Source organism: Xylocopa sonorina, chromosome 2 (genome assembly GCF_050948175.1).
Source record: "Xylocopa sonorina isolate GNS202 chromosome 2, iyXylSono1_principal, whole genome shotgun sequence".
Lineage (NCBI taxonomy): Eukaryota > Metazoa > Arthropoda > Insecta > Hymenoptera > Apidae > Xylocopa > Xylocopa sonorina.
The window spans coordinates 10341706-10368600 of record NC_135194.1 but is presented as its reverse complement, the minus strand read 5'-3'; the positions used below and the strand labels follow the sequence as shown (position 1 = coordinate 10368600).

Genomic DNA, 26895 nt, shown 5'->3' with positions numbered 1-26895 from the left:
GAGAATGCTCCGTCCAATTTCGAACAAAAACCTTGTTGAACCAACTTTGTGCCACGGTCACTTATAACTGGCTATTTCTGGAGAGTCCCAATTTCTATTTACCATAGTTATTTCTAATCGACTTCGCTAGGATTAAGGTCTTGAAGGTTGCTGTTGAACTTGTAAAGAATATGCCCCGCAGTTTAAGAATCGCTGCTTTAAACCATCTGGCTGGAAGAGCTGAGGACTGGCAAGAGGGTTGCCAGGTTCAATCAACCTCCTTCGTACCAGACTTGTCCTCAGACTCGACGTGTACTTAAATAACCCAGTCGAAGAGATCGGAATAGATACTCACCCGTGTCGAGAGCGGTCGCGAATCCGGCGACGAACGGCGCCCCGATGACTCGCGCTGGTGATTCATCTGAAACAAAACCACGACTGCTTGTTAGATTGATCCGCTGCCTGGGGGATTTCGGGGAACAGGGCTGGGTAAAGTGGGGCCACTCGAGACGAAACGCGGGAAGCTGCGTAGGATGTTATAATTTTAAGTGACTCCGTGCTTTCAACGACGCAACTTTAATGCGTAACCGAATCGAGAAGTGTTGTTGCATACGCGGCTACTGATTGAATTCGAGGAATTCTTCTGCGCGTTTTTAGTTATTACAGGACGCAGTTTGAATTTGGAAAGGTTAATATCGAAGTACGAGTTGCCGTGGATGTCTTTTGTTATTGGGTAACGTTCTGGTCGACAGATTTTCAGACAACTTGACAATTACATTCGCAAACAATACAGACAATAACGATAGTGGTAATAATTATTTCACAGGTTATATTTGTACATTACTTGGTGCGTCCGATTGAATCTGTACAATTAATTAGTCCACTATCAATTCCACGTGGCAGTTAATGAAGAATCGAATGTAAAATTCAACTCGTACACGCAAACGTTACGTCGTTTAACTTCCCGCGGCGTTTATTATTATTAAAACAAAAACCAGCGAGATAAAATGGAGAAACTGATCGCAAGAACGAAGCGTAACGAAAACGGCGCGTGCAAAAAACAGAGCTGCGGTACGGATTATTCAGTGCGGCGCATTTGAGCACCGGCGGTCGAGCGAGTCGAAGAAACTACCCCCTCAACGATTTAAGATCGCCGGTACAAGAAAGTTTAGCAAACGCGATTATTTGCCCGAGCTGAATGCGAAATCACCGCGATGCATAAAACATCGTCGACAATTATTCTTATTACGTGCTATCGCCCCGACGATATCGTCGCTTCTTGCTCGCGTCCTCCGTAACGCCGCCGCGGAAGGGAACTTCCGCTGTTCCGTCTAATCGCCGCGAGTCCTCCCGCGTCGCGGGATCTCGAACGATTCGCAGGGAACTCGCGAAACTATAGACTCCAGTGAAAAAGGGAGGAAAAGAACGCGGAGGGCACGACATCTATACCGAAACTTCCGCTTCAAGCTTCGTTTATTTATTGTTTGAAACTGTGATCGCGGCAGGGGCGATGGGGGCGGGCGAAAAAGTTGCTCGAACTCGCCGGGAACACTCTGTAACGAACGAAGATCGCGTTTCAATGGCCGACTCCGAGCGAATTTTTCTCCCTCGCCGTCGGATGGAAAAAGGATAATTAAAAGCGTCCGCGGGGCGATGCCGATCGATAAGCCTGTCTTTTCCTCGCGAGCGGGCAAAGGAAATCGCCTGGACGCGAGCCTGATAAAGAGTCGAAAGTACCCCGCGGTAAGTGAGATTTAATTACGAGCGCTCGTCGTTTTCGATGCTGCCAACGGCTTTTGTCGCGAGTACGCGCTAATTGAAAGCTGCTCGCGAGTACCAATGGGGGCGAACGATCGACAGCGTCGTTCGTAGTGTTAAAAGAGGGCGTCGAGTGTCGAAACTGGTATTTCAACAATGGATCACTGAGCCTCGAAATAAGATACTCGTCGTCAAACATAATTGCAAATCGAGAATAGAATCAGCCAGAAAATTATTCACGGCGATACAAACAGTTTCAATGGCGAGGAAAAATCCACCAGCCGATTCCCCAAGACAAACAACCCCATTTCTAAACACGCATCGAGTATCGACACGATACCACCCGCCACTGTCGACATATTACACGCATTTACCATTGTATCGTACCGTTTCATCTTCGGTAGACACTCGATACACTATTCGACCAACAATACAGATTTCGTTACAAGCGTATCGCGTGTGTATCCCACGCATCCCCCAAGCCAGCACGCGAGAATCCGCAGCCGCAGTTCAGGGAGTTTCCACCCCCGCGTGGAAGACGCGGCGACGAAGGCGAGGAGCGACCCAAGGCGAGGAAGACGATCCGGAACCGATCTAATCGACGGAAGTCGTTCTCAGCCGGCGAGTTTGGAATAGTTGCCGAAGAAAGCTGCAAAACTGACACCGCCGCAGGTATGCGGGGGTGAGTTGGCGCAACCACCGTCGACGGAACGGGAGCCACCCGTTTCATCGTGGCTTGTACACACCCGTTCGTTCTATAACTCCGTCACGAACGTCGAGAATGTTACCCCGGATTCTATTCGAAGCGTGTTCGCTGTACAGGGCGGATCGAGCGGAGCCACCCCCTCCAACGATCTGACGATTTTTCGTACGGCCATCGCTCGCTGATTGGCGTCCGATCGATCCTCGATTCCCACTGAATTTCGCCAAGTTCTTCGGCTATTAGCGTCTGCTCGTTGTCAGCGGGTCGCTTCGAAAGATCGAACGCTTCGCATTGGAGGGGGAGGTGCGGTATTAGCCGGGCCGCGAGGAACTTCTGACCGATCCACCCTTCTGTTTCCGGCTCTGCTAAGCGTCGGACAAACGCCAGGCGCCATTCGTTGGAAGAATTCATTTCGAAAGCTGACACTTTGAGTAATGATCGCGAGTATTTTTAGAGACGTACTGGTCTCAGGGGTGGTTCCTTCTGGGGGTTGTTTTCGACGCTGTTTGTTCTAATTGTATTTACTATACTTTTCAATTATATAACTTTAACACACGCAATATAGTTTTCTATAGTTATTCGTTTTCATTTTTGTATAGCGGGATTTCTGAGCCGTCCCAAATATTCTCACGTCTCAGATTAATTTGGAAGTAATGCGTTCGTTTCGATTCGAGGGTCGACGTTTACGGAAGTCGCGCGTAAATTTCGCCTCTCGCGATACACCCGGTTAATTTAGATTAAAATATCTTTAGAGACGCACACCGCCGGTTAAATTGCACGGTAAAACGTTTCGAATCGGCGGTTCGAAGAAAACAGAACAATAATTGCTTCCAGCATCGGTAATAACTGCTTTCTCGCGATAATTGTCAAAATAAAATTTCCAGCTACGGGAATTTCAAGCGGATTACAGAACTCGTTACTCGCTATATCAACAGCGAGCAGAAATTATAATTAAAAGTCTATAGCGGACGTAGCATCCCCCTCGCTCGTTACGAACCACCGTAACATTATAAATAATTGCTCGCAGATATTCGAATGATCAATTTGCTGGGGAATTATTGATGAACACTATTTTGCAGCTAACAATTATGTATCGAGGATATCGATGAGTAATCGAAAACATAACGATCACAAAATTAAAATGAAAATACCACGAAGATACCGTGTATACAGTAACAATATGAAAGAATAATTTGTGAAAGGACTGAAATTGCTTTTTCAAGAATTCTGTGGAAGCGATGATAATCAGTGATAATTTGAAATGAGAGAAAATGGTACCACGCGATGGATATCGCGAAGGGAATCAAAGGACGGCGGTGAAAACATTCAAGTCCAGGAGATTCCGTAAGTCGTACGTTTTCTCCGCGTAATCTGACAAGCGAGGGTGGAATGTAACGAGTATCTCTTCCACGTGTCGTTACATTCTAAGGTTTCTAGGATAATCTGTTGTCGCAGGATTACAGAGTAACACTAGTGCCTTCGATCGTCTAACAAGTAGATCGCCGCGATGAGGGTCACTTAAATAAAATCGATGCTCCGCGCGTATGCACGTAATATGTTCAATTAAATCGAGACAGACAAAATGAATGTAACAATAATTTTTTATTACTCTCAAAAAAAGTCGTCGAAAATTTCTGTTTATGATGTGCATCTCTTGCGGTTTAATTTTTAATGAAACGTTTCAATTATTAAAGCGAGAATCTTGTTACCACGGAATAATTTAAAGGGATGAAATTTGCTGATTATAATTAATCTAAAATATGGAAAAATATGTGTTTCGAAAAAGAAGAAACAAATGCAATACGAGAAGCAAAAATTTGAGCTTTCATTGTTTTCCGATTCAGTCGCTCCTCTTTCGAACATCTCTCTGGATCGATGTCATTTTAAACGCGAGCATTCTGCGCGACACGCTGATGAATTCCAGAGAGACAGATATAAATGAATGATATAACCCAATTCAATTATACTACATAATATTTCATCACTATTTTCTCCCGTCGCTGCTTATAATGTAAATTTCATCGCGACGTAACCAGCGGAATAATTCAGAATTCCGTAAATACCGGATGGTTGTATTAATAAAAAATGCTTGCGAAATCAATTTTTAATTACAACGCTCGTGTTTATTTAACGGGCACGAGCCAGATGCTCGATATGTGTGTCATCATAAGTCTCGCGTTCTATTTGCACAACGTCATTGCGATAACGTATTGCATTTACACGTGCATTAATGTGCCTGCTGTTTTAAAATATAGAACACCATTGAACGATTTCTCGCAGGACTTCACGGTGCTTTAACAATACTGAGAAGGCTAAAAAATATTTTTGCTCGACGTTAACTCTTAAATCCACCCTTGGCCAAATAGAGATCTTGCAGAATTTCAGTTAGCGCAAAGACACGATCAACGAGCCATAAAATTATTTTTACAAAAATTGCGTTCATCACGAAAAATAATTAACCGAGCATTGCCATTAGATGTGTACGATAAACGTTTTAACCATCAAAGCAGACGAATAGTTGACTATAAATAGCGCTAACAGAGCTCGCGGAACCATCCTTGTGGAACAATAAAATAACCATGCAGCCATCCTTCTGGAAAGGATGATGGACGCATCTGGGTTAACAGCGTTCCGATTTATCTCGCGAACTAACAGAATCATTCACTGTTAAGATACACCTCGAAAGTTATTTCTTTGGTCACCAATTGAAAAATTCAATTCCACGGATCATTTATCCAACGCGCACACGCTTCTATTTTTCACCAAAGCAAAATTGGAAATTTGCAATTTACTATTAAAATTATATCAATCAAAGGGAAAACCAATTATACTGTCGTACATGTAATGCTGTCGGTTAAAACTGCATCGATCCAGGATAAAAAAAGGTTAATTAACTAATTGGGTCACATTTAATACACGTATCAATAGTTTGTCTAAAACCACGTCTATGGGGGGGTGAAAAAGGATTAGATAACGGCCAGATTATTAATAAACGTGCAGCGACTGGAAGGAGAATTCAACCCTAATTAATATCGACACCAAGCCAACACTTTCTTGCTAACGCGTGGTATCGCCTAAACTAAACCATCGAATGGCGTTTTCGAAACGTTACGCTCAGCCAAAAATTTCCAGACACCCTATAGCTCGACCAAACGGTGTACAGAGATGGATTAAAAAGTTGGTGACCTAAATGTGTATTTTCACGGCTTGTCCAGCCGCCATCTTCTTGCGCAGCTTGATCTACTTAGAGGATTGTTCCAGAGTCACAGAACTCTGCACATTAGTGACAAATGACCACGTATTAAGGAGCAAGTAACAATCCTTCATACTTAGGCTAGGGAAACTTTTCGACTGCTCGTTGCGTACTCTCCGTCGCAATAATTTAAAAAGTTACCGCACAAATTTGATAAATGTATTCTTTGTTAAAATTGTAATCCACAATTTGTATTTATCCAACAATATTTGGAAAACTTCATTGTTATACACGATATGATTAACTCTCGAGTCTTAATTAATGAGATACTTGTTTATCCTTTCCTTCACTTAATACCTGTAAATGCTCTTTATGTTTGATGTTGCACATCTTGGTTGGTATTTTAAAGTGGGATCAGTTAACCAAAGTAATGAGTTCTTTGAAATTCCATCTTCGAAATAAATGTTTCACAAACATACGTGGATCCTTAAATTGGAACATCTCTTGAATGTAATATACGTATTGCAAAAATTAATTTGAACAGATTTTTATTTCCAAATGGAACGGAATAATTGCAACGAAATTTGGAAAATTCGTTGTGTCATTGTTTCGTGCACCGTTCCCGTAACTCGAGTGCGGTACTATCATTTCCCAAGTGTCGTCGACGCGACAATTCCCCTAGATTCGACGTTATCTCGAGAAGAAGCGGGATTACGCTCGAAGAAATTCCAACGGGGCTAACAATGCCTCTCGTCGAGGAAATTCATCAATAATAGTTCGTAGCGAGTTGCGATACGCCGTTGTAACATTTAGTCAGCGTTTCTCTCCCAGCGTGTTCCCTGAACTCGAGGTTTAACTGAACTTAACCCAGTTTACCGCTGTAAATTTCGTGCCTTCCACTTACTTCCAGCCGCGGTACAGCGGAACGCCTCGTAAACCAGGAAGATCGAAAGAACATAATGGCGGCCCTTCAGAGAAATTCCGCGAGTCGTCGAATAAGAACGCCACCGCCGGTGCCTTCATCCACCCCTTCCGTTCGCCAGCATCGCGTCGTCTGCACTTCGATGCGTCCCAATGTTGAATCCAAGTACAGTCGGGCGGTTCCGCGCGCGTCCACGGACAATTACTTTGTTTCCCGGCGCGTGTCTACACCGGGCGAACTAAGGTAATCGTAATAAGATTAAATTCAATAGAACTTCCCATCCCCCCTCCAGGAAAATTCGACCCGCCCTGTCTGAGTGGTTCGCCCTCAAACCACCGCCACCCGACGCCTCGACGTGAATTACCCGTGGAACTTCACGTGATTCCGATCTACAGCTTACGGATGGACTTTCGATTTTAACCCTTTGTAAATTCTCCAATTTCTCGTGCGATTTTCAATTCAATCGCGCGCCGATTATGCGAGGCTGAATGCCAGCTTTCATTGCTAAGAAACAATAGAAGAGCGGCCATTATGGAGTTTTTATGGATCCTTAATTTCACTCGGTTGAAGATATATGGTCAAGGATGTATTGATGTAAAATATTATTTTTCATTTGCAATATAAATTTAAACTAATTAGCATCGAATACAATTTTAAGTTATTTTCAGTTGTAGACTCTTTCTTCTTCCAAAGCTTTGTTACTTTATTGTGCTATTAATTAGTTTTTATTTGCAGTCTTTTAAGCTGGAGAATTGCTCGTTTAATCTGCGTTTGTCATCGTGGGTTAAAATGATCGGGGACTTAACTTTGGAGAAAGATATTTTCGAAGCGTGGATTACAAGGGCACTATTGGGAGCTTTAATGGGAATTTAAAGTGTCCTCTGTGTGTTTAGGCTGTTGAGCTATTGAAGAACGCGTTAGGATATACGTGCCTGGCAACAGTCGAAAGTGTGCCTTGGGTCATTCCAAAGAAAAGTGTATTTTTTTGCTGAAATAAAAAATATACGCCAATGTTCAACGAAAAGAAATACGATGTGTATGTATAATATATGGTATCTCTATTTCTTTTCTGTTCAAATGACCATTACGTCCCTTAATTAACATCGATGGCGTACAATTTGTATTTGTAACATCCAAAAGACGATTCAAAATGATGATAACGTGGAAAATAATTAACGAGGAACTATAGTTGCACATATTACCATCCACAAAATTTGTACAATTTTTCAACTTTTTGCAAACAGCAGTTTTCTTGCAGACTTTTAGAAAAAAATGCTGAATAATGAAAGAATGAATTGCACCACGTACAACCAGCTAGAAAATGAATCGATAGATACCCGTAAAGTTGTACGATTCCGCTTAATTCCTGCAAGAAAGCCCGGGGAACACGCGTGCCACAATCGAACCCTTGTCCGCACGCAACAAAAAGAACGGGCCACCACCCAACCGCTCGCCGCAACACCAAACTTCCCGGTCCCTTTTTTTATTTATGACAGCGCCCTATCCACCGTTCGATATATCACCGACAGACCTTTCCCCGCAACAAATCTACAACCATAAATCCACTGCGAGCAACTGTTTTGCACTTCCCCATAAATCGCCGGAAGAAAGCGAGCGGGCGGGCGAACCTGGCGCGCGAGGCTAGTCCGCGGCGTAGCCAGCACCAGGCGCGATTTCAATTTCATCCCCTATAATTGCGCGGGCATCCATCGCGTTACGCGGGCGACGGGGCTCGCCGTTAGACGCCGCAGGAGAGCCAAGGTCTGGGAAAAGATCGCCCAGCGAAATTCCAGTCTCTCGACGAAATTCCAAGGGGCCGTAGACTTGCACCAAGAACGGGGGGTTGCAACGCGAGCCACGGAGGGTATCGCGGGACCGAAACGTTTCACGCGGCGTGTACTCCGATACGTTACCATTTCCAGAAGAACCTATAGCCATGGGGTCGAGCCGGGAGACGATTGCTTTGCACTTCTGTGCACGCCCCCGGGGTAATCGTAAGTTGAGATACCTACTGAGAGAGAGTTTCCACCCCTCTTACCTTCCAGTCGTTTCTCTCTCGCTCCACTTCGCTCCCGTCCCCTTTCGCACCCTACCTTTCGTTCCCATCCATCCCTCTTTCTATCCACCGCCTTCTCCTCTCTCTCTCTCGTTCTTTTTCACTGGCTGGTCCCAGCCTCTCGTTCTATCCCTGCTCTCCCCTTATCCTCTTTCAGAAGCAAGTCGTGCTTCTCTCCCGGCGACGTTCAAGTCTGGAGCCCCCGAATGCAACCGGCACCGCGAACTGAAGGGGCTCGGTGTTGGTGTAAGACTCGCTAAGAGGGTGGGCCAGACCGGGAGATCGATCGCTCGAACGTGCTTTCGGCATCCTCGAATATTACCCACCGCCTATAACCCGACCTATATCGCTCGACGGGCGCACGTAATACCCGCCTGCGTATAGCTATGTATTTACGTAGGCCTGAATATTGGACATATTGACGCTTACGCGCGCGGCCCGTCATCCGGTGTATGTATCGGTAGAGGTGTTTCTATGTACGCGCGTACATGCGTGCGCTACATGTACAGAATGTGTTCATATAATATCGTATCTGTATAAATGGGTTACTGTCTCGCTGTAATTTTCGTCTCGATTAATATCGACATCGTGAGATACGCGATTCTCCACTTTGTTCAAGGTACCTGAAGAATAGATCATGGCAACGAACAACCCCTTAGAATTGAAGAAGATAAGAATAAGAAAGCTGTAGAGATCTTTAGAAAATGATAAACTCTTATTGTCGAAATTGGTAGGAAAGGTAGATGAGACTATGATTGTAGATAAAGAAGTGATTGTAAAATATCAGTATGTTAATGCATCTGTATGCGTGGAGATAGAAACGGACTCGCAAGCAAAGAGACATGGCAAAGAGAAGGTGTGTCGCGTCCAATATGGATCTGTGCGAGCAAAACGGACTCGAAGGCGTTTATTATTCTCGAATTCGATTCCGTTGCAATAATAATCGGGGCCGGAGAATTGACGAACCTCGCGGAGCGTATTGGTCGATTTATTTAGCCTCGACCGGTCGATTTAACGAGATTAGCTAACGAGTTGCGTTTTTGACTGGGGAGCATATCAATACCGATACACGGGGTTCCGTGTACGGTAGCCGTAACGAGGGAAGAACGCCAGCTATCGAAACGGAGGATTTTCTTCTCGCGAGAGAAAACAAAACTGCAAACACACCGCTGCGATATTTGAAAAGTTCGATGAAATATTGTTCGATATTCAAACTATCACGTGCTCGCGAAAAAAAAATCGAACCGCGCGACGATTCATCCGGGCTCGTTTTAAAACGTAACTCTGAGTTCATTCTTCCGAAAAGAGTTTCCAGGTATTACTTTTTTCTCTGTTTTTTCAAAAATCGTACAAAGTCGAATCAAGCTTTTCATCGATTCGACAACTGAAACCACCCCGTTGCTGTGCGCAACGTTCGTACAATTTCATCGTGAAAATAATAAAAACTTAAACATCGACGAAATAAATAACGTTGCACGGCGGCAGCGAAATTCTCATTTAACCCTTCGCTTTCGTAATAACCACGCGCGCGCGCGAGGTACAAGGGTCTCCTTATCACCCGGCCCGACAAAGAGAAACCCCGTGCACGGGAAATTTCATTTTCCGTTACAGGATGCAGGCGTCGGCTTGGAACTTTTTCGAGCGTAACGGGGGAGGAAACCCTCGCAGGTAGCCCCGGTTCCGGTACGCGCGAGAGGATCCCCGTGTCGGCCCGTTACGCACCGTGTAGACGCGTCCATAATTTCCATTATTAGATCCCAGCATCTCCATATGTATGCACGCGCGTACGTAATCACCCTGCGAGCGGTTGGTGAGCGTGCGCGCGTGTAGGTAAAATATTTGCACTGGTTCCTGTACGACGCGCAACGGAAGCTACGCGCAGGAGGGTGGCACGAAAGGGCGGCGAAGCGAGCGGGGGAAAAAAAAAAGGGAGGAAAGACGAGGAGCGACGGAGGAATCTGGTATCGTTAGAGGATAGTGGATACTCGTGATGGCGATACGAAAATTGCGCGGAAAATCGATGGCCGCGACACGTGGCGTCGACTACGTCTTCTACGACACCGCGGACGCCGACTAAGGGGGTGGAAGAATTTTCAGTTCAGGAGCGGGAAAGAAAGCAGGGGGTTCGTAGAGTCGAGCGGAAAATTGGAAAATGGTTTATCGCCGGGTCTCGCGGCCGAGATTCGATCCGTTTTTGCGACCCGCCACCTTTCACCGTGCTCGGCTACGTTCTATAGCGTTTTAATAAAATTCCCACCTCGTTCCGATTATGAGCCGTCCGCCGATAACGGCCGCCGCTGAAAATTTCATCGATACGCCTGGAAATTTATTGCCACCGATAAACATCGATCGCGAAATCTGACCGACGACTTGTATATCCTTCCCCCGTCGCGATTTCTTCGCCTCGATTATGCGAAGCAATCGTGACACAGACGCTGCGAGGGTGGTCGAATTTTTCTGGTAACCGAAAAACTTGAAATATGGTGGAGAAATTCAGTGTTACCGGAATTCTAATTATTGTATGCTAAACATTTATTGATTCTTCAGGAAAATTAAAGGGTCGCGTTTCCTTTGGCGATGGAATTTCCTTTGAACGCAAAGGGCAGAACCGAGGAGGACTTCTCGTCTGGAGAAACGCATGCTTCGCATTACAACGCGAGCAAAAGCTGCGAAGGGTAAATTATAGATAGGACGAGAGGGTGGCTCTTAATTCTACATGGAGATTCGTAACGGTCCGCGGCTCGACTAGAAAATATGTGCAAGTTCTTCTTCCACTTTCTTTTCTCTCTTTCGCGGATATTCATATTCTCACCCTTGGCGAAACGATTTCGCGTTCAGCTGTGCGCAAGGAACGCGTCACGCCATCTTAGCAATATCCCTCGCGAGCTCTCGACTAAGCCAGCGGCAGTTTCTGTTAATCAGAGCAGTAACTCGGATTGCAACGATAATTGACTTTTTCCAACTCGTCCGGATTTTTTGTCATCCCTCCTCTCTCGCCAACTGAAAACGTTCGACCGCCTCCGCCGTTTTCCTCGTCCGTTTCTTTCGCTCGAGTCCTGCGCCCCCTTTTTTTCCCTCCCCATCTCCCCCCGCGTGCCTCGCCGTCCTGCCAGAACTTTATTTTCCCTTCGCGCTGGCTGAAGGATCTCTGGCGCCGCGTTTTTAAAGTAAATAAAACTTTCCGCCAACTCGTCCCTCTTTCTATTTGAATCCCCGATGACAGACGCCCGTGCACGCGCGCGCGAGAACCCCTATGAACAAACGAGACGGCAGCCGCCGCGGATCCGACACAATTCCTCGCTGAGGACGTAAGAATCGGAAAAAGCGAAATGGCTCGTGTCCCACTCGAGTTTCCGTAACGCGTTCCATGATCATCGTACAAAGGAGGCATCGAATTCTTCCTCGAGTTCACATTAATCCAAGTAGTATCTCTACTCTTTCTTATTTTCGTCGAGGGTAGAGAAGGGGTGGGTACTCGAACCGTTGATCGATCTCGAGGAAGATCGCTCTCATATTTAATAACGAGAGAGATCTCATTTGAGAGGCTGTTCGAATACTTGTAGCTGTATATAGACATTTGCGGTCGACTGTATGTTAGTAAATCGCTGTAGCGAATGTGGTGAACGTAATACCTATACGGGGTCAGATATAACTGGCTATTGTGGTCCAAGACGTCTCCCACAGATGAAATACCAATTACCTATCACCTTGCGTCGAAATTACTAATTACACGTTGCAGCATTAAGCGTTAGAACACGAATAATGTAATCACTATACGATTCACTACAAGAATGCAATTAATCCGCTCCAAATTTACAACATGATTCGATTCGACTCGCGAGTCTTCTTCGAGACGCGAGTCCACCACGCGTACGCTGTCCCAGCGATGATCTAATGATTCAGGCGAACGGGGATGCGCTTTATCAGCGAAAGTACCGCTCGCGAAAATAGCCTCGCGGCGGAGCGATGATTACGCGAGCGTGGTAACGTTGTTATTGCGACGGGGATGAGACACGGCGGCGAAGACGCGACGTCGAGCGAGAATCGGGGCGCTGAGAGCAAAAATAATGGAGGAAACGTTCGGCTCGCCTGGGATCCATAAAAATTAAAAGCCCCCCGAGGAGATCAGCGTAATCCGGGCGAAGTGGCTCGATAAACGCCGAGCTAATGCGCTTACACCCGGCGAAACAGAAACTGTTTAAGCGCCGCTTCGTTAGGAGGCCTTCGTCGAGAAAAATCGCCGAGAGGCGTCGATTTCATATCGAACGGCTCGCGATCCAGAATTAACCCCGATCCGTGATCGCAACCCCTATCAGCTGGCTCGTTCAACGTTGTCGCGTTGGAGAACGCTGCCGTCGCTGGCTCCTCGCGTTCTTCGGTTAGCCACCCCTCGCTCGAAGCGACCCTTGAAGGATGAGCACCGATTTAGGAAGAAACGAGTTGTAATTCGTGTGTGCTGACCAAGATAATTCTGATACGGGGATGAGTACTGTGTATTTTGTTGACAAGAGATATCTTGAGAGAAATCTTCAAGAGTTGCAAATGTGTTCGAGATAGTTGATTGAAAGAGCGAAGGATACTTGGAGTTTTTCAAATATTTCTGAGTATTTTAATGTGGGAGAAATGTAGATACTGTTCACGGAAATGCATCAGACAGGGAGATATTAATAGTTGCGAAAGTTATGGTATAATTTTGTCCATTTAAATAGTTAACTCTTCGAAAATAAATTGTGCGTTAACGTACGTGTATAAATACTGCAGAATATCGCAATGAGAATATGAATTATGAATTACGCGAGAATTGTTTGTCAAATTTATCGTTTGTCTGTTCCATCGGCATTTGTAAATACGCGTACTTCGTATTTCAAGTTAACTCTATATATTATAATAAAATACAGGGAACCAACACGCGTAACCGGGACTTGATATGACGTTGAGTTTCGAGTAAACGAAATAATTCGAAACGAAAATGTTTTCCAACGATATCGTCGATCGTTAAATTTTCCTGCTCGAGTGACTCTTTGTAGCATGATGCGATCTAGTGTTCGTGGAATGTCTTCCTCTAAATGGGAATAACCATTAGCAGATTTCTTTGCTCTGTCGACAAATACAGTCGACAAATATATTTCAAAGAACTTCATTATAGATTTTTATCTGTGGAAAAATCGTATATCAGCAAAAGATTAAAAGATCTCAAGTAAAACGTTAACAACGCGACATCGACACATCCATCATAAAAATATTTAGAAAAAGAATTCGAGGGTCCCCTAAGCGAGTTCAGAAATGGCAAACGAGCCCACAAATGAATCCATCGCTCGCCAAGTACAAATAGCGCAACTGGAGTCAAAATTGCGTTCATCGCTCGTCCCAAAATCGCGTCCAACAATTTCCAAGGGTCCCCGAGGTGTTAATTCGTTTTGCGCGGACGGATGGACCCACCGCGGCGTTCGCCACGACGCGCATGGGGCGCGAAAACGGAAACTTTGCCGGGACGTCGCGTCGCTCGATTTAAATGCGGGCAAACGAGCCCAGTAACTGTCGTTCAAGCTACTTCGGGCCATCTCGACCGAGCGGTATTTCGTGGATTGCTCCTCGGGGAACATAATCGAAGAGCAACTCGGAAGAGCCGCCGGCAGAGATACCGAGAGGGTTGTTTTCAAAGTGCATCAAACGCGTAACACGGCGGTGCGGTTCGCGCTGCCGCGCGACACCCTAGGTGCCCTACTGTCCAAGTCAACCAGGCGAGCAAAACGCGCGGAAAGTATTCCACGAAACGAACTTTAATTAAGCGGAGAACGACACGAGCGGGACGATAATTTGACAGCGATTGAGTAGATCGAGGTTGGCGATCTTCGATGGCGTAAATTTCAACCCTTTAGGAAAGGGAAGGAGAGTTTATAAAGTGATATAGGAATTTTATGTTGAACATGCGATTTTATTCAAGCTGAACTGTGCAACAATGAAAAATAGAAATTTGCGCTTTTTCAATCGTTATTTTAAACAATTTCGAAACGCTTAGCGACGACAGGAAATATAATTTAAATAGCGCGCGGAGTACACGCGAGGGCCGAGAGTTTAGCCCCTAAGCAAAGCAGTTGAAACGATTAAAAGCCGGAAAAAAGTACGAGCACGGAGCACGTACGGTGAAAAACGGGGCCTTGCTCCACTAACGCGGACAAAGACGGGAACGGAAATAAAAATTGAAAGGAGAAATAGGAGAAAATGGAAACGCAGCCGTGCGAGCGTAATTCTGAAGTTCGTTCGGCTAATTGGACCGTGACCCAAAATTCACGCACGAGAATTGCCTACCACTTAAAACGTGCTAAGCGAGCAGCGAAAAATAGGCGAACGAGCGATGCCACGACCCGCATCCGAGCAGAAACACCACGAATTAAATCTAAATTGCACGATTCGAAAGTCATTCGCGTTTCGTTTGCGCCAGCAATTCCTCGTAGGCGCCATTGTTCGTCGTCTAGCTGGTATCTGGTGCGCAAAACTTTACGATCGACGGACAATTGCCGCCATTATCCACCGTCGAAGCAAGTAAACAGGCTTCTATCAGCTATTTCAAATTAAAATTAATTGTTACAGAGATTTTATAGATTTATAGAAATTTTATCAAAGAAAATTCGTGAAACATTTATACGAAAAATCCTTAGTTCGCATTTATAGTATTTTTCCGAATACCTATCGAACAAATTGGAACTTCGTACTAATTGCGCTGCGCATTTGAAGCGGAACTTTTATACGAGCACCATTCATTGCTCTGTCCGAAATGAAAAATGATTTTGTGAACTCGCGTTCGGATCAGCGACGTGAAATACGAAGCCTCTATCGTTACTCGTATAAATAATGGAAAGACAGAGTGTAGATTTTATAAATTGCGCTGGTAGATAATGGCGGATACAGATTTATGGCAACGGTTTACAAGATCTATTCCTGGCAACGAGGCATAAATTGTTCAGATTTTATTTGCACGTGGTACACCTTTTTTTCTCGCGCGGTGCAACTCGGTCGTACGTTTCTACGCAATTTCTCTGCATTACCGCGGAGTTATGCAAACCGTGGCAATTTCGTTAGTTGCAATTTTTGCTAGTTCGGTCCCGGACTAGGTAATAACCATTTTTCCCCCAAAGCATTATCGTATCGCAGGCGTCAGGCACAGAAGCAAACTGTACGAGATATTCGAAAAATTCCACGCGCATAGATATTCAACTAAATTATTCGAGGAACGCATTACTATACACGCGAATTAAACGCGCAAATATTTTTTCATTCAAAACTACGGCAATTAAGGAACCAGTTATTTCGACCGTTTAGACAGCCATTTGCAATCATCCGTCGGTCTGCCTCTCGCGTCGAGAGGGCGCAAATGTTTACCAATTAGCAGGAGGAAAGCGTGGAAAAAGAATGCACGGGGTGGCGCGGAAATCGCGCGAACATAAAATTAAACGACGCTGGCCGGTCGTTGAAAAGCCGAGCGACCGACCGTTCCGTATTACCACAATCGCTGCGCCGGGAATTCGTTGAATGATTGACTCCCGGTGTCCTCCGCTCGAAAACGTGAAAACGCAGGAAGAGACGCGGCGGATGTCGCGCGCGTTAGCCGCGATAAACAATGGCTAAAGGCTGAAAAAGAACAGGGTGGGTTGTACGCGCGCGCGCGCGCGCGCGCGATGAAAAAGGAGGAAAACGAGGGGTGGGAAAAGAGAGGGGTGAAAAAAAAGCGCCGCATTGCCCGCGGTGGCTTGCAATACGCGTGTATAAATTCCACTGGAATATGTGTGTTATTGCGGGCCGCGCGTTGAAGTTTGTTAAATTTGTCGTGATTTATCGCCGGACGGGGGATAAAACACGTTCGACGACGCAATGGCCGACCGGCTCTTGTCGGACGTGGCGAACATTACGCGCGTTGTAACGCTGCTGGGGTTGAGTAAGACCGCGGTACTCCGCGGCCGCGTATTAATGCAAATTATCGTCGCGTCGACCAGCGCAACCGGAATTGTATTTGTCCCCGTGTCGCACCTCTCGAGTAATGGTGAACAGACTTGGTGGTATTGAAAGATGGCTGACTGTGCGAGGACAGGAATCAGGATGTATTACTTTCGTGTTTTTGGGGGTAACAGAAAACACACCGTCTGAATATGGGAGTCCCACTTAAATTTAACAGTGTTGTTCGACACTAAGGATCAATGGAAAAGATTGTTTACATATATACCTTTGAGAAATAATACAATTTAATAACAATATAGATTAACTAACATCAATTTCCTAATCATTGATCCCACCCTGGTTTCTTACCGTTCACCAAACGGAATCATTGTCACGAATTCTCGGCATTGATTCATCCTGTACCAATAACTCGCAATCATCCACGACTAAAGACCCTTTAAGCTCCCCTTCGAGTGGTCACCAGAGTGATCCTCGACGTCGAAGGACACGGCTGATCGCATTAGCCGTTGGCTCGCGTGGCCATCGTCCTGACCTGCTGATCGTGCACTTCTCTAACGTCACCATCGAACACGAAGAATTAATCGAGCAACTCGCGTAGCACCCTAATTCCTGCTCCCAGCGAGTTATGCTAATTACAGAACCCCCATAAGGGAGGTAATAAATAACAATGGAGCCAGGGAAGCAATTTCGTCCAACCCCTTTTCTGTTAAACCCCTTGTTCGGCTGTGTATCGTCTTCCTCCACCATTCCACTGGCATTATCTTTCGGTTTCCTCTCCGGTTCTTGCGGATGTTGCGGAGATCGGGCGTCTCCTGGGACTCTCACGAACTGGACGCGCGTCTCGAACAGTGCTGGACCCGCGGAATTCGAATTTCCAAGCGATATCGCCGTTACTGGGTCAAGTATCGCGAAGTAATTGCGATCCAGGCAAGCCAGATGGTGGCATTCCGCGCGGCACAATAGGGGTGCAGGCTCTGAGGTCGCTTCTATGCGAGCTATACACTGGGGGTACGTTCCTCCGCGACTTCGGACCGCCGACAGACGCGCGCGCTGTTTTTCAGCCGTTGGTTTACGATCCATCGATAGCTAGGCCTTCCATCGTCGATAGCAATTATTGCTGCGGCGTAACCTTGCTCCAGAGATTAAAGAGTTCAATACGCGAGTCAACAGGACGAGACGTGGCTAGCCTAGATAAATGAGAACAGCGCTGTTGTGCCTCGAGATCGTGAATCGCTAGGGAATATAGATTTAATCGTTGAATATCTTCGCTCAAATAGCTTCTGGACCAAAGAAGATTCTGCCAAATGGATAATTGAAAGATCAAAATTGACACTGATACGTTAAATATCGTTAAATATCCCAAAAATATCAGGCTGGTAGCGTTTCAGTGGACGAGCAAAGTGTTTCCATTTGCTCTGTAATCGACTTTGGGAATCGCTCTGGGAATTGACGGCACGAGGACACCTTTGGCATGTAGCCGGCGACGTCGCGATGAATCTGCAGGTATACTCGCAGACGCGGCCGCCTACTCTCATCCGGCTGAGGAGTCATCAGCGGGCCAACGACAGTGCCAGCAGCTAGAACAGGTTTCAGAATTTCGGGAAAGAGAGAAGGTGCTCTCCGACGAGAGCTGGGACGTCGTGGCCCGATGCGATAAGCACGAACGGCTCGACGTAATATGTATGTACATCGGCTGGCTGGATGTATACACACCGGTTCTACAGGAGGCTGCAAAAACCGCGAGGCAACGGGGGACCAGGGTGGAACTCTCGGTTAATCGAAAATTTTACTCAAAATATTTGTTCTACGTTTCTATGATTTTGCATACAGTGATCTCACTTTCCTTGAAAGGAAATGTAAAAGTAATTTTTAAGTATTTGATATCTGTTCTCGTATCGAATGAATTCTATTCGATTCTAGTTAAGTGCAAATGTATTCGATGGAACTGTTGCAGTTTCTTGCGAGATCTAATATGAAAAAATGTATCGTAGTGTATTTTCGCGCGAAGGATCAATGTTGCGGAAAACACAACTCGATGCTCGATACCGAAACGTTCAGTTTTCCGACTCACTGGCCCGTTTTCTTATTTGCAACGGTGCAATCTCGGATCGCGCTACTGTCAATATTTATGCTCGCGATTGAAAGTATTCAGACAACGAGAGAAATGCATAAAAGTGAAATTAGTGTAACACATATTTTATCAAATAGTTCAATATTCACTCGAACTCCAACGTTCTCGCATGTTATTCCACACTTTCTCGTACGATTAAATAAATACACATTCGCAGTTTCTACTAAATCAAACCAATTCACGACATACTCGCCAAGCGGCTCGTTCGTCCAAAAGTCGTATTCCAACTACAGTGAATGGGCGTTTCGGTTGCGCGGTATGAGCTGCGCTATCGTACCGTGCATCGTGGCATCAGTTTTGCATCGCTCTGTAGAAGGCGGATCAGGCGTCAGCCAGCAGCTCGGTGAAATCTCACGTGCGAGCACAATGCCTCTTTTGTCACTTGGAACTGGCGCGCGCCAGTTATACTAGGGGGTGCCTAGAGAGCCAATGCCACGGTAGACGTCTTTTCTTACTGCTTTAAGGAATTTTCTTGCCGCCCGGGCCCCCGATATTCGCGGCCCTTTGTCGACGATACAATGCCGCAGACGTAGCCCGCTTCCCTCGACTACTCGGGGCGATGTTTTGAAACGGGCATCGTCGTTAGACTGACGTCTCTCGTATACATACCGCGGGTAATACCGCCAGGCTGTATCGCGATTAACGGGAGGGGAACGTACCCGTACTGTTAGCAGCAGCTCCACCGACGTGCCGTGCGTTTGCACTCGCTGATAAACGAGTTTTCTTATTTTACAAAATGTACAGTGCTCTCTCTATTCTGTTACCTTTCTTCACAAATTTTCCTGTTCGCTTGAAATTAATTTGTGTGAAATTTTTCGTAACGTTTGTAATTCTTCTATGCAATATATAAAACATTCCTTTCGAAGTTTGCATAGATTTTCGTTGCGATATAACATGGAATCAGTCAGAAATGGAATTATTGTTTTGTATGACAACGTTCGAAGTTATCCAGATATTTTCGTAGTCGAACGTAGATGCAAAGGACACATCGCTGCAGCGGGAAGTAAAGCACAGCAACTTCTTTCAGTGAATTTCAACCCCTCCTAAAGACAAAAAGTGTTACTATCTAGAAGATGTGTTTTTGCATTGCCCAGTTTCCTAAGATAGTAGAATACTTTTCAAAAGTGGAATACCAAAGTAGATGCAAAAGAGGAAACGATAGCAAAGTTTGGCCATTTAATTCGATTACGCTCTGTACAGAGCTTGTGGTCGATGAATTATGAATTATCCGTGGCACGCTACTTTCTAATCCAGTTAACCACGATAGCTAATGTCATACACTCGACTAAAAATTAACATTGCTTCAAATAGCTACATTTGTCCATCAGATGACCCGGTATTTTCAGATTTCACTTCACGTCAGATCGTCACTAATAATTAAAATTACGCTGAAAGCGTATCGCTAGAAGTTAATCGAACTCGAATAAAAGAGGACAACTTCAGAAAACAGCGATCGATAATACAGAAGTACGGAATTACGTTATTACGATTATCAAAAATTTACATTTGTAACGCGAGTTAATACCAGTTCGCGGAACGCCCAGGGAACGGTTCCTGTACAGACGCTCATTACAACGTTCCTACTTAAAACTTTCCAACTGCCACTGCGGAGCAAGTCCCGATTCATAAACTCGATATCAAGTCGGGTCGAAATTACCTCGTCCTGTTCCTATCTCCGTAAAAACGACAAAAGTCGAAAGGACGGGCCATCCGTCGCCGTGGCGAAGTTTCGTCGCTTCGAAGGTGCTCGCGGGAAATTACCCGCGATTTATTATATTTCCAGTTTAACTTCGCTCGTTAAATACATTCTCTCGCGAGTGTTCAACATTTACACGTGTCTCGTTTTTGCCGCTCTTCCGCTACCGTGGCGTTAAGAACATAACACGGTTGTTTATACATCTTTCATCCCGTAATAATACCCAACCCCGTAACGCGCGCCCTCCCAAACGAGCAGCCGGTTATCGAGGCACCCTGCGCAGCACCCAAGGGTGTCTCCGCTCGCTTTTTCCTCCAAGCGCAATTCCGCTCGACGGGAATCCGCGAGGAGCGTAATTCCGCATCCACGCGCGCGCGCCCTGCAATTTCGCATCATCCCCGCCGCGTCATATCCGCTTAAAGGGCAATATCCTTCCGCGCGACGGCCGCGTGATAAAAGTATTAAAGGCGGTATCGCGTCGCGCGCTGTAATTCGGATCGATCAACCCACAGCACGGCCCATTTCGCGTCCCGCCATCGAATCACGCGGGGATTTTCGCGACGAGGATTATTCGCGCTGCTCGTTCGCACGGCTTCTTTCACGCTCGCGCGGGTGTCACAGAGCCGCGCGCCAGAGTTAGGGGTGGTTTCGCGCGTTGGGTTCGCGAGTGGGAACAGAACGCGCCACGTTTCGTTCACCAGAGGTTCGAAACAGTTGTTTCAATTGATATTTGGAATATTGTGGGAGTGGATGAGTGAGATGCGAGTGAGCGTATAAATAATTTGGAAATGCGTAACGTACGTAAGAGAAGAGAAACGAAAGGGTTGTTGTTGGCGAGCGATGGAAGTTGAACGACAGTCTGAAGATAGATTTTGTCAAAGAAAGTGTCGACTCACATAAACTACGATTGACACGTTGGTTATTAGTATCATATAATATAGTTAAATAAATCTAGCGTACAGTAGTTCAGGCTTTTATTCGTTTTATAGGAACTTTTTTAATAAAGGTTTGAAAGATATTTGTTTCTGTGGAACTCTTATTGTGTACATTCTGAAATATTTGTTGCATGGGAACTTTCTCTTGAAAAACTTCGTGAAAGGTAGCGATTCTTACCGTGAAAATTCCACGGGAACAGACGTTTTATTAAACGAAACGTACAAGTTCGAACGGAATCCTTTGAAGACGGAAAATGATGTAAAGATTTATTATACAGAGTGGTTCATGCGAGCAGGATCGTCCAAAATATGTATTTCTTCCTCTTGCAATTATTCGTTTGCCAATCCACTAAATGCATCCACTTGTCAAACTATCAACGATGCATTTCTTTCGATGCAAGCACTTTGTATAAATACCACAGTGCATATTTAACGTTTGTGTCTGAATAAATCCGTATATATACTCGATAATGACAATTTCCATGAAACGACAAACGTATTCCCGAAAAATACCCAGGCGGGCACCCGACGCGGTTCAAAAGAGGGCGCGCATCCAAGAACATTTCCCGCACCGCCCCATTTATACTAATACCATTAACGTACGCGGCGATATATCGTCGAACAGTGTACCGTGGTACACGCAACGTTTACCCATTTCTCAATTTATACGGTTAAGCTCGCGATACGATATTGCGTATGCGAGCGCACGCGCGCAGACGGGCGTAAGTCTATCGCCTTTAACCAGGGTATATAACCGCAGGTACATCCTCAAGGGTCGCAGCCATTCTCTCCCCTCGAATTCCATGACGGTCAGCAAGATCGCTAGTGGACGCTTATTCCGCATCGAGACTTATGGCCGGACGTGTCCGTGGATCGACCGAAATTTCGCTCCGGTTTTTCCCGGTTTTCATACGGGAACGAAACGTCACAGCGAGGAATATCGACGAGTAAAGCGACGGAGGCGATCGGTAACGAGAGGGTTTCGCCGCTCTCCCCTTTACGACCCGCTTTAGGATCCTCGATTTGCCTCTCGAATGTAATCCAACGCCTTCCCTCTTTGACAACGGAGCCTGATCGCCGGCAAATTACACGGCGCGAAGTAATTTCGAAGAGAGCCGTGGGAAAGGAGCGATTACACCTTCAATTTCAACGGAGAACGAACTCGATACACCGCGTATCCGTTGCCCTCCGGTTTTCCGACGCAACCCCCGCGTTCTTCAGAAGGGAAACGTTTGAGGCGGACGAAAAAAGTAGCCAAGTAGCCGCTGGCGAGGAAGTGGGTTAAAGAACGCTTCTCGTCTAACCTTGGACGTTCTCTTCTTCACCCAAAAACGCGCACCAATTTCTCCATCACAGTCTAGATAGAGACAATTCCTAAAGCAAGCAATAGAAATTCAAAAAACGACGAATAGACGCAGTTTCCAGGAAAGAGAGCCTACGAATCATGAATGGTAACACAATTGCGAATGGTCCTGAAACGTTAGACGAAACTCGAGAGTAGACGCGCGCCTAAATACGATGTCCGTCGGCCACCCTTTGTGCAAACGTATGGCATAACGACGCGGGACGTGCCTAGATAGTCAGCCACTGGTCGTACCTGTTCCTCGTCGGGTTTATTTGCACGCAACTATTTCCAATCCGTGCTCCGTATAGAATTAGAAGCAGGAACGTGCAAATTCCCAGCGCCCCCGAGATAATCCTCAAGTTTGTTTACTCGCAGCGACGAGACTCGACGAGATGCGTCGAATTACCGCGAGGGGGTGGTTACGCGCGCGCGCGCGCGTGAAAGGGACCTACCACCTGGAGCTGTTCTGCGTTCGACCAGTAGCTGGATAGAAAAGTAGGGGGTGGGAAGAAAAAAAAAAGAGGAGAAAGAGGAGGCAACAAAAAGGCGAAGGGCAGAGGGTAGGTTACGGCCGTTCGCGCAACTTTATGTTCGCCACGTACTTCATTAGCAGCGCTCTCCTCTGTTTTGCGTGTAAATGCGTCCCCGGCACTCCGAGTTGAACCGTATCCGCTTCGAAATTCAGTTACCGTGTAGTCCGCGAATGTTTCTCTACTCTGTAACAATCAAATTTCCCGGTGCATACCGGCAGGAAACGGTTTACACGCGACGGTGTAATAACTGGATCGCGCCATCCCGGGGGTGAGTCCCGTTTTAATTCGCTCGTACGCGGAAGACGACCGTTCGAAAAAAGAGGACTTACGCGTTCCCCTGCGTAGTATCGTTCGTTTAAAATGAATTAATCTAGCCGGAAACATTTGGATGCGTTGCGCGCGGGATGTACGCGGGGGGACGTATAAAAAGTCGACGTTTAACATAATTCTCAGTTTCATTTGGAATTTCACGGCAGAGAGTGCTACGAAATTCGGAGGATGGAGAGATAACGGCAAGACACGTGTTGCTTTCGCAGCAAAGAACGGTGTGAAAAAGGTGATATCATATTCTGATTGTGATTTTCCACGAGTACATGTCTGGAAGATTATTGTGAGACTTTCATGAGCAATAAAAATTCATTACAAATACTTCCGAATAATGCGATACATCCAACCTAACTAGAAAACCACAGTTTCGTCTAACAGCAAACGGCTGCTCCCATGAACGATTAATACACGCGTCAAGTCGTCAAGTATAAACCAGCACCAAGAGACTATCGCGAAATTCCCTGTAAACCCTGTGCCTTTATCAAAGCCGGTGGTGTACGGCCAAAGTCAACCGCGAGGCGTGCACCAACCAGAGCAGGAAGAGTTGCGGAGGGGTAAAAAAGACGACACAGAAAGCACGGTCATTAAACTGTACACAGTATCGTTTCCTTTCCGCCAAAGCCGACCGACACTTCGAGCTCGACCCTCTAATTAATCGATACGATCTCGCAGGAAGCCGTCGGTATCCTCCTCTCCTGGGAGACTGACAAGAAAAAGGGAGGAAGGGTGGAGGGGAAAAAAACAGAAGAGGGACGCGCGACTGGCAGCGATAAACCAGCGACTAGTTCCCCGTATGCAAGCGCCACCAGGTCCGAATATCTTTCACGTGGAGGCGGCTAGGCTTGTAATTTCAGCGTAAAGAAGGAGATTGTAATTAGGCGGCTGTCGGTTCTGAGCGAGCTGAGTCGAAAAACGTCGGTGTGTTGCGCTAAACTGGAGGAGACACCACTCGCGAGAGAAAATAGGAGGAACACGCTCTATTGCTGGTCGCGTGGCGCTCTAATTAGTCGATAAGATCTCTCGCTGGGACGGATGAACCCTCAGCGAGGGTGAACTCCTCTGGGGCGAGAATCGCCGGCCATCTTCTTACAGAGGCCGCTGCTTCCGTTAACTAGTCTATGCAACGACGGACGACGACTCTGGCTGTAAAAAAAGAGATGGGTTAAGATCTTCTCGTTGCGAATCGTGATTAAAAAGCCAGTCAGTTGAACGCTCGAGGTTGATGTCTGTTTTTAATGGAGAATCAAGGTCCGTTTCGAACTGGGTACTTTGCGAAAAATATTTTAATGCGCAGTCGTCAGGTGCGCGAAGGACCTTGCGACCGCTGGTCACTTATTCGCGAGTGAAACGAATTTCTTGTCCGTTACGAAACCTCGTCTTCTGTTTTAATTTCGTAGCGTGTCTGCTGGCTATATAATGACCGGGACGATTACCATCTTCAGGAATAAATTACACGGCCGATTCTCCTACCACTGAGTGTGAAAGGTGTTTTCTATTTTCATTTCGTGACGCGGCTCCTATTCGAAAGGTTACTGTCTTTCAGAGTGGGTCACTTGAATGGAAATAGAAGCTAGATACGAATTATGTTTTCACGGTTCGAGTGTTTCGCCTGTTCTTATTTAAAGGACCAACGTAGAGCGTATTTCTGAAAATGTAGTGCTCTTGTCTCTCTATTCGCCGGTCTATTCTCAAAACCAACAGTTCCTCCAGCTCTCATAGAGATTTGCCGTGTCTCTTATAAACCCCCATACTCCAGCTATGTATAGAGTCTACCAGTGACTGGCGAGCTCAGGTCGAAACATCTTCCCTTCTCGTGTTCAATTTTTCCTCTCCCTCCTTCAAAGCCGCGTATCTCTCTCGCTGAACTCTCATTTTTCTATACCAGCGACGCTGGAGAGGGACGAAAACCCTCTGGGGGGCCGATACGTACGCGCGACGCCAGCCGTGGCAGTTCCACGCCGGCACTGCGCTACTCGACAGGTTTATGTCTCGAAAAGTGGGTCCTATACGTATGTATAATGCGCAAACAACTTCAGATCTCCATCGAGGAGGGTACATTTTTATAAACCGTGACGCGTATTTTCTCCGATTATTTGTTCCACGCGGGTCGCATACTTTCGCGTCGCGATGCGCGCCATTGTTGCACGCGTACGTTCGATCAGATGTTGATAGTACATTCGTGAAATTCTACAACATTGCGTGTACGATATCGCAATAGTTGCAGAGATTCTCGACCTCTTCGTGGCACGGACGTACGTTCGACAGGTCTCGAATCCATCATTAGCCGTTCAGTTGGTAACGCGCGTGATCCGCTTAGGAGGCTGCGCTCGTGGACCACCACTGCCATAAGCTACGTTTCCGAGTTGCAAACAAAGCACTCGCATACGTTCGCTCTGAAACGGGATTAAACGTCCCCAAAGGATTCGACGCTTTCAACGGCCTACGTGGAATGCTGCAGTTTAGTCGCGTCTTCGAGAAACACGGCCACCGATACTAAACGGTGTAACAAATTTGTTTACCGTTCAATGGTCGGAAGAGAACGCGATTCCTCGTTTGAATTATAAAGGCCTACAGAACCGCGGGGATTTAAAACGCCACGGGTCTTCTTTTCAACGGAAACGGGTTGCGCGTTGGCGGACACGCGCCGCGGCAACATCGTTTCACCCGGGAAATAGGTTAAGATCAATATAAATATTTAAATGGGTCGTGAAAGCGCGGCCCAGCGATTATGCCCTTTAAAACTGTGCCGCGTTACACGCGCGTAACGAGGAGCGTTGCGTTTGTTATCCTTGTCGTGGGAAATTGCCGTGGACTTACACTTTCCACTGGCGACGTGAGAAGTAAGAGGAGTTTAAGGGTTCTTCGTTTTAACATTGGTTAGGTTGCATAATCATGCTTTACTAATGCTTGAATAATATTTGTAATGTATTATGAAACGAAGAAAAGTGAAATTTAGATACTTAATTCTTAGTTTATTAAACGGAGCATTTTTAATCAAATACGAGCGTGTGACGACCCTCTGACTTCAGTTTCAATATATCACTTCTTGACCCTAACATCTCCAACATCGTGTCTGAAGCAGGGCCTACTAAGTAGCTGCATTGATAAGTCCACTAGCAGGCCCAGAACGAAACGTTCTTCCCTCTCATTCCCTTCCTTCTTTCCTCTCTCAACAACAAGAGAAGACAACTTTTTTATTTAGAAATGTACGACGTTTTATACGACACTTTTGGCAGACTCGTAACATTATAATTGCTACTTCGTACCCGTAGAACTCGCGAAACCGGACAGAGAGAGCCTCACTTTCTCGCTAGAAAAAAAGTTCCCGCTACCAATTTCAACTTTCATAAAAATCGAGCGTTTA

The 26895-nt window shown here is 46.0% G+C and overlaps 2 protein-coding genes across 3 annotated transcripts in view; one reads left to right on the top strand and one right to left on the bottom strand.

Annotated features, from left to right (window-relative positions):
* Ikkbeta (inhibitor of nuclear factor kappa B kinase subunit beta) overlaps positions 1–26895 on the top strand; it is a 575876-nt gene that overhangs the window by 338211 nt on the left and 210770 nt on the right. The window lies entirely within an intron of this gene.
* LOC143433363 (uncharacterized) overlaps positions 1–26895 on the bottom strand; it is a 310410-nt gene that overhangs the window by 218177 nt on the left and 65338 nt on the right. For both annotated transcript variants that reach the window (XM_076910695.1, XM_076910696.1), the window contains exon 2: positions 335–400. In XM_076910695.1, coding sequence (XP_076766810.1) covers positions 335–400 — 66 coding nt within the window. The remainder of the gene's footprint in view (positions 1–334; positions 401–26895) is intronic.